This window comes from Belonocnema kinseyi, chromosome 8, assembly GCF_010883055.1.
Source record: "Belonocnema kinseyi isolate 2016_QV_RU_SX_M_011 chromosome 8, B_treatae_v1, whole genome shotgun sequence".
Classification (NCBI taxonomy): domain Eukaryota; kingdom Metazoa; phylum Arthropoda; class Insecta; order Hymenoptera; family Cynipidae; genus Belonocnema; species Belonocnema kinseyi.
The window spans coordinates 29,454,929-29,471,666 of NC_046664.1; the positions used below are offsets into that span (position 1 = coordinate 29,454,929).

A 16,738-nucleotide genomic window follows, 5' to 3' on the forward strand; every position below is an offset into this window, starting at 1 on the left:
TTTCATTTAAACGCTCAATAATTCATACCTATAAAAATCAAACTTTTAACACCTTTTAATTTTACAATTTTTTAAATTAAATTATTTTAAAATACGAAATTACCATTTTAAAATTTTCATGACTTTAACATTTTAGAGATTAAATACAATTACGTTAAAAAATACAAATTACGCTATTATTTTTAAGGTTCAAGATGATAATAATTCAAAAAAATTTCAGTTCGTAACATTAAAAATTGAACGATTAAATTAATTTTTTAACTAAAAACTTTTAAAAATAAAAGTTACATTGTTTTTATTTTAAGTTGTTCCAGATTAATATTTTTGCATTTTTATTTAGAGATAAAAATTTTAGTTTGCCAATTTAAAATGTTAGAAATTAACTTACTATCAAAATAATTGAATTTTAAACTAAATAAAAAGAGAATAACAAATTTCCAACAAAATAATTACATTTTCAACTAAAATGATAAATCTTCAACAAAAAAAGTTTTAATTTTGAATTAAAAACTGTTGAACTCATCCAAAAAGATATTAATTTTACACAAGAGTTGACTTTTCATTCAATAAGGATTTTTTTTAAATTGTTGAATTTCAAAGCCAAAAAGATGATTTTTTTACAAAACAGTGTAAAGTTATTTTTAAACAAAATAGTTAAAGGACTTCTGGTTACAAAATATAAACTTTTTAAATTATAAATGGAATTCATTTATTTTAAGTCGCTTTATATTATTCATTTTTACATTTTTATTTATAAATCCAAACTCAAAAGTCTTATTTACGAATTGGCAAATTTGAAAATCGAATGGTGTAACAAAACAGTTTCATTTTCAACTAAAAAAAAAAAACGAAGTTTCAACCGAATCCCTAAATTTTTGACGAAGGAGATGAATTTTCATTTAAAATTATGAATCTGCAACAAAAAAGGCTTACATTTTTTTATTAAAAACTGTTGAACTCATCCGAACAGAAAATTTTTTCACAAAACAGTTGAGTTTTCAGTCTTTAACTAAAATGATAAATCTTCAAAAAAATCTAATTAACACAATAAATAAATTTTCAAACCAAATGTTTACTTTTCAACAAAATAAATTAATTTTCTATCAAATAATTGGTGTTTTAACTAATACAATGCACAGGATAAAGTTTCAACCAAAAATGGAATAGTACAATTTCCAGATAAAAACTGTGCTAAAAAATTGAATTGAACAAGAAAAAAAAACAAATTTTCAAGGGAAAAGCTGAATTTTTGACCAAGAAAATAAATGTTCTATAAAAAAAAACGATTTTTCAACTAAACCAATATATACGATTAATTTATAATCAAGCATATAATAGTTACATTTTCAGATAAAGATAAATAATTTGCAACAAAAAAAATTAATTTTAAACAAAGTTGTTAAATTTTCAACCAATCAGATGAATTTTCGACCAAGAAAATTCATGATCTACAAAAAAGACAAATCTTAAACAAAATACATGAATTTTTAAAGAAATTATTTAATTTTAAAGCCAAGAAAGACAAATTTTTTACAAAAAGTTGAATTTTTTAAACGAAAAATATGAGTTTTCAATGAAAGAGTTAAACTTTCATCTAAATCGTTCAATTTTCAACCATAATTAAAAAACCTTGTTAAAAAAACGTATTTTTTTACAAAGTAGTTCAACTGTTAGTGAAATAATCGACTTTTAAATCCAAGGAGATGTACAGTTGATTTTTTAAGCAAACAATTGCATTTTTGACCAAAAATGACACATTTTCAACCAAAAAGATTAAATTTCTACTAAACAAGGTCAATTTCCAACAAAATACATGAACTTTTAACGAAATTATTTAATTTTAAAAACAAAAAGAGTATTTCTACCCAAAAATTATGGTTTTAATTTTTAACAATATAGTTGCATTTACAAAAGAACGACTTACAACCAAAAAATATTTATAGTTGATAATTCAACCGAAAAATGTAATTTTTAATCAAAAAGTCTAAATTTTCCATAAAACATTTTAATTTCTACAAAGAAAGACGACCTTTTAACAAAACACATGATTTCTTAACCAAAAATGGTATTGATTAATTGTCAATTTCAAAAATGTATTTTCAACGAAAGAGATGAACCTTCAAATAAAAGAAGATAAAAATTTTTAAAAAGTAGTTGAACTTTTGACAGAAAAGAGGACTTTTTTACAAAATATTTTTATTTTCAACAAAATAATTAATTTTTCAATCAAATAAAATAAGACTATTATAATATAAAATAATTATAATATTATCATTATTAATATACGTATATATTTATATATATAATAGTATTAATATTTATATAATTTATATTTTATGCATGAAATAACATAACCTCAAAATATACGCATATCAAGAGGCGCGCGATCTATTCAAATCATGAGAATCGTGAGCATCGAAATCTGGAAATATTAAAATCCCAATATCCTGAATTTATTTCAAAGCAGTTAGCTGTTAGCAGATAGATATATAAATAGAATCGCCGAAGTGCTCCCACCGGCAATCCTGCACCTTCGAGTTTTCAAATTCAGAAGAGGAGAAATGGGTCGCGCGCGCAACTCAGTCATTTACAGCGTCTCCTACTATATTCACACGGACATAGCCCTGTCATAGTATTGGACCACATCTCGTTTCAGATCTGGGATCACTGGCCCAATCCGGAAGCCGATTTAAAAAAACGATCAAAAGTGATTAAGCATTTACATGTCATCAATTTTTTTTTTAAATGAAAGATTAAATTTGAAGAAATTGGTATATTCTAACTAGAAATAAATAAAAAGTTACGATATTGACAAAAAATTGATCTTAAATATATGTTTTACTTTTTTTTTAGAAAAAATTTCTTTGTATTAAAATATTAAAGCATATAAATCATTTTTCATGAATTATAAAAAATACTGTTCTTGTTTCTGTATTATCTTAGATAACATATATTTCTTATTATTAATTTGATATTTTAATTTAAAAATGGTACATATTCAATATATTTATTCTTTATATAATTAGTAAATGAAAACTTACGTAAAAAATGAAATATTAGATTTAAAATGATACAAGATATTGTTTCACAGGAGCTAATTTGAGTCAAAAGACTGATTCTGGGGAAAATGCTTTCCACATGGTAATTGATTACTACATTAGGAATTCGACTCAAAGAAATTTCAATTGCCTTGAGCTTCTGTACAAAAAAGGTATTGCCAGTTATTAATTAACATTTTATAATGATAAATAAAAACCAGTATAATTCTATTTATTAGTTATAGTATATGTTACAGACAAAGCAGTTATTCCGGCAACATATATAATCCCTATTCATTATATATAATGCCCAGAATAAGCCAGGCAAAGTGTTTAATAAATATTTTACATTTGAGAAATTTCTGCTTTCTTTTAAATTTTCATTATTTTCATGATTTTAAGGATATGAAGATTTATTTTCTATTATTTATAATATTACGCATTAAAAAAAAATTTGTTGTGAACGAAAATTTTAATATTTTTTAAAAACAAATTATTATATTCAGTTTTTGAAAAAAAATCCACTTTTGATTTTCTTTAAAATTTTTGCAAAAAATAGTTCACAATTTGCCCTATAAGCCTTTTATATATAAAAAAGGATCTCTCTCAGTTTTCGAGAAATAGTTAAAAAATTTGCGAGTTTTTGGCGCTAATTAGGTTTTTGTTCCGGGTTTTTAAAATACAAAATGTGTATAATACACAAAATACTACTTTATATTGATGATCAGATGTGCACATAAATTATTTAAACAATTTATTATTTTTGTTAGGAATTTTCACTTAGAATAGAGTTCGGCAGTCGGGTTTTCCGATTTTTTAAACTTATTTTTAAGGTTTCAATTAGAGTGAGGTACTAATTAAATCAAGTTGGTAAAAATAATTGCAACTGATATTGCAACTTTTCAGGATTATTCTAGGAGTATATTGTTACAAATAATAATAAATTGCGCACACAATTATTTATCTTAAATTTATTCTATTATTGGTTCGCTCTTACTGAAAATTTGATAATGAGTCGAAAAATTCGGAAAATCCGTGTAAAACTTCAAGAATTTACATGGAATTGTTTATTTCACCAATTTCTTAGGCATTGTAATTTATTTCGATGACAATTTAGTAAAATTTAAATTTTGAATTTAGTCTGAATTAGTTTCAAAAACTTAGTCGACATGTATAGATATACATTTGGACCATCCTATTCTTGAACTGATACAAAACCTTTTTTTTTATAAATGTGAAAGTCTTAAAAGATGGCACTTTAGAAATTAAAAAAGTAAACTTTTTAGTTAAATAATAAATGGTAAAATCAATTTTTTTAAATAGCCTGTCACAAATCTCTTTATACTTTAATAAGATTTTATTGTTAAAATATGTCAACGTCTGATAAAAATTGTACTTGAAAAATTGATTATACTATTTATGATTTTTTACGGACAAGGTTTTTTTAAATGTTCCTGCAAAACAAAGTTTCGAACCAATAAGTGTTTATGCGTGAAAAACAAAGTTTAGTGTCAATCAAAATATAATTCTAGTACGCCATGTTTTTATAAATAGAGTAAACCTTTGCTGAATTTATAAGTGCTCGCCAATTTATCAGGCCCTTCTTTAAAAGCATAATTATAATCAAATTCAAGATCATATGTTTTATCTATCTTGTTCTGGTCACTATATATAATGCCTAGTGATCATATAGAATGCCTAGGCAACGTATATAATAAGTATTCAATTACATGCTTTACCTGAAATGGGCAGGCATGATATATAATGCCTAGGGATGATATATAATACCTAGGGATTATATATAATGCCTGGATTATATACTTTGCCTGTGACACATACACTAAATTGCAAGATTGCATGGGATTGCAAAAGATGCCATGGGTTATAGGAAATTCATTATATAAAATCATTATATAGAAAATTATAGGATATTCAGCATTTAATAAATAATAAAAAATTGAAGAAATTATTGTAAAAAGTAGAAATACAGAAAAAAATATGCGAATTTTCATGATATCTTTAAAATTGCTTGAAATCGATTAAAATCCATGGAAATTATCTAGAATTAAAATTAAATGAAATTTAATGATTAAAATTATCTAAAAATATCGTTAAAATCCCTCGAAATCTTTGAAATCACTAGCAATCGCTTCCAATTTAATTCAATTTAATTTCTCAGTTTCACGAGAAACATTTGGAAATCTTTGGAACTCCTAAACAATTTTTTTCAAATGACTTACAAGTTTTTGGGTTCCTTAAAATCCTTTGGAATCCGTTAAAATCCCTTGATATTTTGGGATGACTGAAAAATCCCGAAAAATAAAATTCCCGACACTGTAAAATCTTCGAAATAGAAAATTCACGAACAATAAAATTCGCTAATAATAAAGTTGCCGAAAAATAGAAATACCTATTTGTAAAATTCCTGAATAATAAAATTCCCGAAATTAAACATTAAAAATAATTTGTAAAAATAATATTTTATTTTTAATAAATAAAAAATATTTATATAAAAAATGTAATTGTTTAATTTCGGGAATTTTTCAGTGTGGATATTTGTAATTCGGTAATTTTCTGTCGGGAATTTTATTATTTGTGAATTTTCCAATTCGGTAATATTATAACTTATAATAAATATTAATTTTAATAAATTAATAATGAATAATAATAAATAATAATATTATAAATTGTCGTGAATGTTATAATTCGTGAATTTTCCAATCAGGGAATTTTATTATTCGAGAATTTTATTAATCGGTAATTTTATTTTTCGGGAATTTTATTAATAGCGAATTTTAGTATTCTGGAATTTTCCAATTCGGTATTTTTATTTTTTGGCAATTTTATTATCCGCGAATTTTCCAATTCGTGAATTTTATTTTCCGGGATTTGTCAGTCGTCCCGATATTTTTAAAAAGTGTGAAAATGCTCTGAAATCTCTTTCGAAATTCCTTGAAATTTAAGGATTTTTTAAAAATCACTTAAAAATTTATTAAATTCTTCTCTAAAAGATAGGTGTGTTACGAAAATCTTAAAAGCATTGTTGTCAGTTTTGCTTAATGCTGATTAGGCAACTGTAAAACTTCAAATATATTCAAAGTCAGAAATATTCAGCAGAATAAAAAATTGTATTTGACATAAGCAAAAGTAACTTTATTTTCAAATATTAATAAAAGGTTGCATTCTTGCAACAAGTGATAAATTACCATTTTCTAACATTTTCATTGTTTTATGCAAGTTGAAATTATTGTTTTTTAAAACTAAATTTACACAAAAAGATGAATTCTAAACAAAGAATAATTAATTTAAAAAAAGTAATTTTTAGAAAAGTTGTTATATTTGTAAATAAAGAAATTATTTTAAAATAAAATAGTAAATCTTCAATCAAAAAGTGAATTCTTAACCCAATTGTTGAATTTTTATCGCAAAAGATGAATTTTTTACCGCAAAAAGGCAAATTTTCAACAAAATATTTGAATTTTCAACCAAGAAAATTAAATGTATTCAAAAAAATCGAAAAAATGGATTATAGTTAAATTTTCAGTTAAAAAAATTAATTTTCAATAAAGAAAACTAATTTTCAATCAAATGAATTAATTTTCAATGAATAATGTTACATTAATACAAAAAATATTAATTTTTAATAATATACATGAATTTTCTACCGAAAAAGATACATGTTAAACCAAAGAATGCTTAAATTTTCCGTCATAAAATTTCATTTTCAATAATGAATCTCCAATAAAAAAAAATGAATTTTCAACTAAAAAGATGAGTTTTCTAACAAAAGCAGGTCAATTTTCAACTAAATAGATGAATTTTCAACAAAATAGTGCTTAACACTATTATAAGGAATATATATTTCATTTATTTATGTACTTCAGCGTGGGATTGCTTATTCAGATATTCACAAATAAAGTACGAATATTATTTTTCATATTTACTTTAATATTTGTTGCTTATTTTGTAATAAATTTTATTCTCAGCTATCCTGAAAATGTATATCATTTCCATAAATGTATATTATTATAATTCATAATATTCATTGGCATTAAAACGGACGTATTTTAATTGTCTTGTTTTTAAAATTAAAAAAGTGCGTAATCTATAAAAAAAAACAATTTTGCTATTGAACGGTTTATTGCAACTTGTGTCGTTTTTCTAGAAATTTAGTCTGTTTAATTTCAATCATATTTTTTATGATTTAAACAAAAAATACGCAACCTAGCGTAGAGTGATTCTAAGAAAATTTGTAGATACAATTTAGACGAAAAATTTTATTAAGTAGAAAGTTATTGAAACTTGCATCGGTTTTTCCGAAAAGTTAATTTTCTTGTTTCTAATCTATTCTTATAACAAATGTTTAGAACTAATTTGTAGATCTTTTTTGGTTGAACAACTTTTGTCTAATAATTTTTTTTTCGCCTCTTGCGTTTTTTCCAACAAATTTTTTATTTTTTTTTATTTTTAATCTTATTTTTTGCAATTAAAAGAAAATCTGCTCGTCCTATTTAAAAATGATTAATAAAAAATTTTAGAACATTTTTGGGCGCACAGATTTTATCTATAAATTTTTGCTCGTACCTTATGTCATTTAAAAAAAGAATGATTTTTTATTTTTAATGTTATTCATTACGAATGAAACAATAATTTCGCGTTCCATAAAAAATTATTAATAACAAATTTATAGATTTTTTTGGGTGTAAAGCTTTTGTACCTTAATTTTTCTTCGTACCCTGCGTCTTTTTTTGAAATTTTTATTTATTTATTTTTATTTTTAATGTTATTTTTCACGATAAAACAAAAATTGCACACTCTATTGAAAAATGACGAGTAACAAATTTGTAGCTCTTTTATAGATACACAACTTTTGTCTCATTTATTTTTTGTATCTTGTTTCGTTTGTCTAAAAATTTAATTTTTAACATTTTAAATGTTTTTTACGAATAAAACAAAAACTACGCGTCTTGTAGAGCAGTGATTAATATCAAATATGTTGATATTTTTTGAATGCGCAATTTTGGTCTATTCATCTGTTTTCTTATCGGGCATAGTTAAGCGCAAACTGGAATTTTTGATTATTTTTTTGTGTGCTGAAAAGTTGAATTTTCAATTGAACAAACAAATTCAAAACTTTATTATGATAATCTTGTTTTTTTAATCGGAAAAAGTCATAAAAAAATTTGATATACAAAAATTAAAAAAAAGGTTTAAATAGGAATATATCTTTTTAAGTTAAAAAAATTAAATTTCATTCAAAGAAATTAATTTCCAACCAAAAAGATGGATCTTTAACAAAACATGAATTCTCTGCCAAAATCCGATTTTATAAAAGAATTTTAAACCTAATAGTTAAATTATTCTGAAGAAAATGATTTTTTAAGCAAAAAGGCTAATTAGTCTCCAAATGTATAAAGAGAAGCTCAAATTTTTAACAGAACTAGAAAAAATTAACCTTTTGCGGTAAGTTTTGATTCGCAAAATTATCATTTAAATGTAAATAATGCATTGAAAATATAGAAAAATAGTTATTTTTCATATATTGTGAAAATATGACTTTGAATGTTAATTAACAATAAAGTTACTTAATTATATGCGTCTATCTTGATTAATTAAAATGTTATATTGCACATCTTAAATTTTTCTCAGTTTCATCATGCACATAAATGTTACATTTTTCTTACTGCTGAACTTTAAAAATAAAATTTGTATGTAAAAATAAAATTATTTAAAACATTTATGTGAAAAATACGTCCAGAAATTCAAATAGTCGAATTTAATTCTACTTTGATGAATAGTTCATGGGAAATTTTCTTGAAAATGTATTTTTGATGTTTCTTAAATGTTAATAAAATATTAAAAGTATGGTTTCGCTGTATATATCTTGCTGCATGTGAAATTCATTTTACATGCAGCGAGATATATTTTGTTAATAAGAAAAATAATCTGCTGATTTTAAAGAATTGCAAGTAAATGAAAAAAATGGTGTCATTCATTTTGAGTTTATTGGAATTTTCTCACTGTAATAAAGTAATATACGACATAATGCAGAAGCAATGGATATGTTGCCTGAAATGAGATAAACATTTTTTTAGAAACTTGAAGCAGAGAATAACGTTATGGAGAAAAAATTTTTTTTTATGTTTCCAATACTTAAAAAAAATTTCTTGTGTATGACTATTTGGTCACATTCAAACAGATGTGGCGTCACTAAGGTATACAATTGAGCACCAATGAGACCACTTTAGCCGCCATGTTACTTTTGAAAATTCTGACCAATCAGGTTTCACGGCTGCCGCGGCTTTCTCCTTGACAGCTGATTCAGCGCTAATCTGTCAATGCCAAAAAAAGTTAAAAACAATCAATCGAATATAAAAGCCGAATCAAGCTAGGTAAAATATATTTAAAAACAAGGAATTTGGAAATTAGCGAATTCCGTAAAGAAGGAATATTAGTACGTAAGAATTGTTTTGGAGCTGTTTGTATTTCCTTGTCACAAAGCATACAAACATGTGGACAATAGGCAGAAGCTATTTGGGCAGACTATTTCAATTCTTTTCTTCGTAATTATTATTAATTATAATTTATCAATGATATATGAAAGCCATTTAGAGACAGTTATACTTTGAAAATCATGTTTAGAAACCATTTTTACTTTTTCATAATTTAGGCAGTTTGAATTTTCCCGCGAAGAATTACGTCACAAAGATATAGCCAATCTATGTGTTTGGCGAAAAATGCCGCGAGTGGGACTAATATTCAAATTTTATTAGGAAAAAAAACATGTTTCTCACTCATTAAAAAATTCTTCCTCCTAGAAATAAAATAATGAGTTCCTAAGAATCAAAATATCTTTTTATCGCATTTCATGCAACACACCCGTTAACTCATCGTCTTACATAACAAACAGAAAATATATTTTTACGTTTAGGGTGTTTCTTGAAGAAGAATAGTGAATGGTACAATAAATTTGTATCGGTTGCGAAAAAAGCGAAGAGAGAAGATCTTGTACAGTGGTTAGCATCGCACTCGACTCCAGAGAAAAAAAGTCAGAATGATGAAAATGCCTAGAAAAGTTTAAGAAATTTGTCAGCAATCTATATGAAATTTATTTATTACTTCATAAGTTTCCATAATTTAAGTAATATTCTTCAACATTTTCGTAAATGAATACGAATCATAAAATTTAGAAAAGAAGTATATCAGTTAATTAAAAATTATGATTTTAAAAAAATTATCATACAATTTGTGCCGATAATGTTAAAAATATCAATTCTTAGTACGAAATAGACTATGATTATTGTACATGTTCACTAATTAAAAAAAAGTTATTTTGCAATGTAAAAGTTATTTTAATAAATTGTATTAAGAACATATAATAGAACATTTATTGGAATGACCGATTGTTTATTCATAATGATTTGTATATTAATAATAATTAATGATCATACAATCTCTAAAATTTTTTATAGTAGAAATTTCAATTAAAAATGATCAATGTTCAATCAAAAATTAAAGTTAGGGTTTCAGTTAAGAAAATAAAAAAAATAAAAGAAAATTTTAATATTTTAAGTTAAAAATTACCTGCAAACTGAATTAATAGAACCCAATCCGAAAGTCCAAATATTTTTTGTTGAAAATTCATACTTTTTAATTGAAAAGTCTAATATTTAGTTGATAATTTAACTATATTATTGAAAATTCTACTATTTAAAAAAGTCAGTTTTTGGTTGAAAAATCAGCTAATTGGTTAAAAGTTAAACTACTTTGTTAAAAATTAATTTTTTGGTTGATGATTGAACTATTTTGTTACTATTTTGTTCAAAATTCATTTTTTTTTTGGTTTAGAATTATTTTTCTTAAAACTGATAATTCAACCATTGCATTTTCTTTCAAAATTGATTCTTTTTAGTTAGAAATTCAACTATTACATTTTGTTGAAAATATTATGTTGCAAAAATTCATTTTTTCATTAGGTATGTAATTTTTTTTAAACTGAAAGTTTAACTGTTCCATTTTTGGTTGAAAATTGATAGTTTTTTGTTAAAAGTTCAACTATATAGTTAAAAATGTATGTATTTTGTTGAAAATGAGTCTTTTTTGTAGATAATTAATTCTCTGGATTGAAAATTCAACTGCTTGGTTAAAATTTGAACAAAATTGTTTTGTTAAAAATTCATTTTGTGGTCGATATTTGGTTCTTTTTTACTTGAAAATTCAACAATTTTGTTTGATTTTTTTTCATGAATGCCTATTTTTTTCTGGTTGAAAAAAAAATATTTACCGAAAAATTTCTCTTGTTTGGACGAATTCCACTGTTATTTACTTAATATTAAAATATTTTGAAAATGTATTTTTTTCTTGAGGAAAGTCAGCTACTTAAGTAAGAGTTGAACTACTTTGTTGAAAATTAATTTGTTTGTTTGGAAAGTCATCATTTTAGTTGAAAATGCATCTCTTTGATTAAATATTTAAATTCTTATTTGAAAACTCAACTGTTTTGTAGAAAGTGTGTCTTTTTTAGTTGCAGATTCAATTAAATGTTAAAAATACAACTTTGTAGATTCAAATATCATCTATTTAGTTAAAAATTTCACTATTTTGATGAAAATTTAACTATTATTTTGAAAAATACAACTGTTTTGTTAAAAGTCACCTTTTGTGGTCCAAAATTCAATAGTTTTGTTAAATATTCGCCTTTTTTTCGTAGAGAATTCGTCCTTTTGGATTAAAAATTAATATTTTGTTTTCAAAGTTAATTATTTTTATAAAAATTCAACAATTTGTTTCAAAGATTTCATTTTTGGCTGATAACTCAATTGTTAAAAAAATACGATTTTTTAGGTTTGAAGATTCGACTATGTAGTTAAAAATGCAACTAATTTTAGTTGAATTTTAATATTTTTGGTTTTAAAATTCGTCTTTTTTCGTGAAAAATTCAACAATCTTCTACAAAATTTGTTTTTTATCTTGCACATTTCAATATATGGTTAAAAATGCAACTGCTTTTGTTTGAAGTTTAATTTTTGGTTTGTTTGAAAATTCGACCACTTGGTTAAAATTCAACTATTTGATTGCAAATTTAAGAATTTTATTGAAAGTTCATCTATTTTTTTTTAATTTCCTTTTTTGTCGAAAATTCAATTCTTTTGTAGAAAATGTGTCTTTCTTAGTTGCAGATTCCACTATTCTGTTAAAAATACAACTTTGTATATTCAAAATTAAACTAATTGGTTAAAAATTTCACTATTTTGTTAAAAATTACAACTATTTTCGTTAAAAGTCATCCTTTGTGGTCCAATATTTAACAATTTTGTTGAATATTCGTCTTTTTTGGTAGAAAATTGGTCTTTTTGAATTGAAAATTCATCTTTTTTTGGTTAATCCATTATTTTAAAAGTTAATTATTTTAATTAAAATTCAACAATTTGTTTTAAATATATTATTTTTTGGTGATAATTCAACTGTTTTAAAAAAATTCGTTTTTTTTTGTTTGAAGATTCGACTATGTGGTTAAAATGCAACTAATTTTAGTTTAAGTTTAATATTTTTGGTTAAAAAATTCATCCTTTTGCATGAAAAATTTATCCATCCTCTAAACAATTTGTTTTTTATTTCGAAAATTTCGCTATTTGGTTAAAAATGCAACTGGTTTTGGTTGAAGTTTAATTTTTAGTTTGTTTGAAAATTCGACCACTTGGTTAAAAATCCAGCTATTTTATTGGAAATTTTAGTGTTTTATTAAAAGTTCATTAATTTTTCTTAAAAATTTTTTTTTGTCGAAAATTCAACTCTTTTTTTCAAAATGTATCTTTTAAGTTGCAGATTCCACTGTTCTGTTAAAAATTCAACCTTGTAGGTTCAAAATGCAACTAATTGGTTTAAAATTTCACTATTTTGTTAAAAGTTTAATTATTTTGTTGAAAAATACAACTGTCTTCTTAAACAGTAACCTTTTGTGGTCCAAAATTCAACAATATATTTATTATTTGTTTTCAAAGTTAATTATCTTGATGAAAATTTAACCATTTTTATTGAATATATAATTTTTTGGTGATAATTCAATTGTTTAAAAAAATACGTTTTTTTTTGGTTTGAAGATTCGACTATGTGGTTAAAAATGCAACTAATTTTAGTGAAAGTTTAATATTTTTCGTTTAAAAACTCATCCTTTTGCATGAAAAATTTAACCATTTTCTAAAGAATTTTTTTAGCTTGCAAATTTCACTATTTGTTTAAAAATGCAGCTGTTTTTTAATGAAGTTTAATTTTTGGTTAATTTAAAAATTCGACCACTTGGTTAAAAGTAATTTGTTTAGGTTGAAAATTGCACTACTTGGTTAAAAATTCGTCCTTTTGGATTGAAAATTCATCTTTGTAGGTAGAAAATTCAATAATTAAGTTAATAAACTATGAAGTCTGCTGTTATCATTAAAAGTATGTATATATAAATCTAGAAAAAAATATTTTTTTGCAATAACATCGATTTTCTAGATGTAAGGTTCTTCTTTTAACGGCAAGGAAAAAAGAAAAATTTGTTCTATTGAACTAGAAGTTTTTACTTTCTTACATTTTGCAAACACAACAATTCGTAGTACAATCCTTTCTTTTCGAACAATTCTTTGTGGGTACCACTTTCAGCAACTTGACCATCACTCATCACACATATTTTGTCAGCATTTTCCACAGTTGAAAGCCTATGTGCTATTAGAATACAAGTTCTACCTTCTCTAGTTTTATCCAAAGCTGCCTGCACAACCTAAAATTAAATTTTTTTTTAAATTTAGCTAACTGTAGAAATCGAATCCAAAATAATTTAGTTTTGAGTTCTTAGTTTTAAAAGTTTAAAAAATTTAAAAATTAGGGTCTAGATAATTGGAATTTATTTTTAGGGTTTCGTAGCCCCCGGCAAAATTTACCCTTACCAGGGTGGTGAATTGACCGGGAAACCGGAAAATGACCGGGAATTCAATTTAAAAACCGAGGATATACTTCTAATCGTAGCAAAATTAAATTTTCTTCTTTTAATAATTTTGGTAAATTTACAAAAGTGAATTCTAATTTATCTACAGTACGAGTGAAAATAATTATTGTTTTTATTTTAAGACAGGGAGCTTCCGTAAAGAAACATAATTTCACTCGGAAAGCTAAACGCTTTTGTTAAAAATTCATCAGTTCAGTTGAAAGTTAATTTTTTTAAAGTGAAAATTGTCATCAGTTCAGTTGAAAGTTAATTTTTTAAAGTGAAAATTGAACTGTTTGGTTTGGGTGGAAAATTAATTTATTTCGTCGAAAATTAACGTATTTTGTGGAAAATATACTTTTCTTTTGTAGAAAACCGACTTTTTGGTAGAAAATAAATTTTTTCTTTGAAAGTTAACCTTTTTGTTTAGAAATTCTTCTTTTTAGCTGAAAATTCAAGTATTCCAATTTAATATTTATCATTTAAATTCAAAGTTAATTTCTTTGATTAAAAAATTAGCTATTTCATTGAAAACTTGTTTTTTCTTTGGATGAAAAGGATTTTTTTTATCGAAAATTTAAATATTTTTTTGAAAATCAAAATTTATTTGGTTAGGAGTTAAATTTTTAACGAAAAATTCAACTATTCTATTTTTGGTTGAAATTTGATCTTTTTTGGATTAAAACTGAACTATTTGGTTGAAAATTGATATTTTTTATTTAAAAATTAGACTAGTTTTTTAAATTCATTTAATATGTATAAAATTAATCTCCTTAATGGAAAATTCATTTAACTGGCAGGAATTAAATTCAAATATTCCATTTGAAGATTTATTATTTTAGTTAAAAAATTATCAGTTTGGTTGAAAGTTAATTGTCTTAAAGTGAAAATTTAATCGTTTCATTTTGGGTGAAAAATTGACCTTCTCTAGTTCAAAATGTAACAATTTGGATGAAATTTTATCTTTTTAAATTGAGAATTAATTTATTTCGTTGAAAATTCATATATTTTAAAAAAAAATTGACTCGCTTTTGTATAAAGTCGACTTTTTTTTGGTGAAAAATAATTTTTTTCTTTGAAAGTTAATCTTCTTGTTTAAAAATCATTCTTTTTGGTTGCAAATTCAAGTAATTTAATATTCATGATTATAATTAAAAATTTATTTCTTTTCTGAAAAAATGAACTATTTTATTGAAAACTTGTTTTTTCTTTAGATGAAAAGGAATATTTTTGGTTGAGAATTACCTTTTTAATGGAAAATTCAACTATTCTGTTTTTGGTTGAAAATTGATATTTTTTATTTAAAAATTAAACTATTTTTTTTCAAAATTCATGTAATTTACATGAAATTCATCGTTTTTTGTAGAGAATTAATCTTATTGGTTGAAAGTTCATCTATTTGGTAAGTATATATAATAAAAATTTATAAGTTTGGTTAAAAGTTAACTATTTTAAAGTGAAAAGTTAACCGTTACGTTTTGGGTGGAAAATTGACCTTTTCTAGTTAAAAATGTAACAATTTGGATGTAATTTTGTCTATTTAAATTGAAAATTAATTTATTCCGTTGAAAATTCTGGTATTTTATTAAAAAATCGACTTTTTTGGTAGAATATAGTTTTTTTTCCCTTAAAAGTTAATGTCCTTGTTTAAAAAATATTCCTTTTGGCTGAAAATTCAAGTAACCCGATTTAATATCCATCATTTTAATCAAAAGTTCATTTCCTTTGTTAAAAAATGAACTATTTCATTGAAAACTTGTTTTTTTTTCTATGGGCGAAAAGGATTTTTTTAACCGAAAATTTAACTATTTTTCTGAAAATCTGTTTTTTTGGTTGAGAATTACATTTTTAACGGAAAATTCAACTACTCTATTTTTGATTGAAATTTTATCTTTTTTGGTTGAAAATTGATATTTTTAATTTCAAAATTAAACTATTTTTTTCAAAATTCATGTAATTTACGAAAGTTCATCGTTTTTTGTAGAAAATTAATCTTATTAGTTGATAATTCATCTCTTTGGTAAGTATACAATTTGTATTTTATTGACAATTTGCATGTAATTTTATCTTTTTAAATTAAAAATTAATTTATTTTGTCGAAAATTCACGTATTTTGTTAAAAAAACGACTTTTTCCGAAGAAAATCGACTTTTTTTACCGAAAATGTAACTAATTTGCTGAAAATCCAATTTTTTTGGTTCAGCATTACATTTTTAACGAAAAATTCAATATCTTAATAGGATATTCTATTTTGCAGGCGTATGGAGCCTACTTTGACTAATTTTTCAGTATAATTTAATTGATACCTTCTCACTCTCCGAGTCCAAAGCAGATGTAGCTTCATCCAATAAAAGTATTTTTGGATCTCTAATGAGAACCCTGGCAATGGCAATTCTCTGTTTTTGTCCTCCCGAAATTTGAGTGCCTCTGTCGCCCAATTTAGTCTCATATCCACGTGGTAACGCAGAAATGAAATGATGAATATTGGCTTGTTTTGCTGCTTCAATTATTTCCCACATTGGCACTTGTCTTGTATTGTCACCATAAGCAATATTTTCAGCAATCGTCCTTGCAAAAAGCGTTGGTTCTTGAGATACTAATCCCAAGTGCTTTCTCAAAGAAGCCAAAGACATTGTTTCTATATCCTTACTATCCAATTTCTACCAAAGGCAAACGTATTCAAGAAAATTATTTTTGGTCAATAAAATACCATTTGTGATTGAATTTAATAAACGAA

The 16,738-nt window shown here is 24.0% G+C and overlaps 2 protein-coding genes across 6 annotated transcripts in view; one reads left to right on the top strand and one right to left on the bottom strand.

Moving 5' to 3' along the window:
• The window catches only part of LOC117177951, a 25,742-nt gene extending 15,547 nt beyond the window's left edge, over nt 1-10,195 (top strand). The window contains exons 4-5 of the mRNA XM_033369086.1: nt 3,092-3,211; nt 9,970-10,195. Of these exons, the coding sequence (XP_033224977.1) occupies nt 3,092-3,211; nt 9,970-10,109 (260 nt within the window). The 3' untranslated portion in view covers nt 10,110-10,195. The remainder of the gene's footprint in view (nt 1-3,091; nt 3,212-9,969) is intronic.
• LOC117177950 (ATP-dependent translocase ABCB1-like) overlaps nt 9,076-16,738 on the bottom strand; it is a 64,965-nt gene continuing 57,302 nt past the window's right edge. For all 5 annotated transcript variants that reach the window (XM_033369085.1, XM_033369081.1, XM_033369084.1 and 2 more), the window contains 3 exons: nt 16,308-16,661; nt 13,609-13,797; nt 9,076-10,105 (listed from right to left, as the gene is read on the bottom strand). In XM_033369085.1, coding sequence (XP_033224976.1) covers nt 10,088-10,105; nt 13,609-13,797; nt 16,308-16,661 — 561 coding nt within the window. In that variant the 3' untranslated portion in view covers nt 9,076-10,087. The remainder of the gene's footprint in view (nt 10,106-13,608; nt 13,798-16,307; nt 16,662-16,738) is intronic.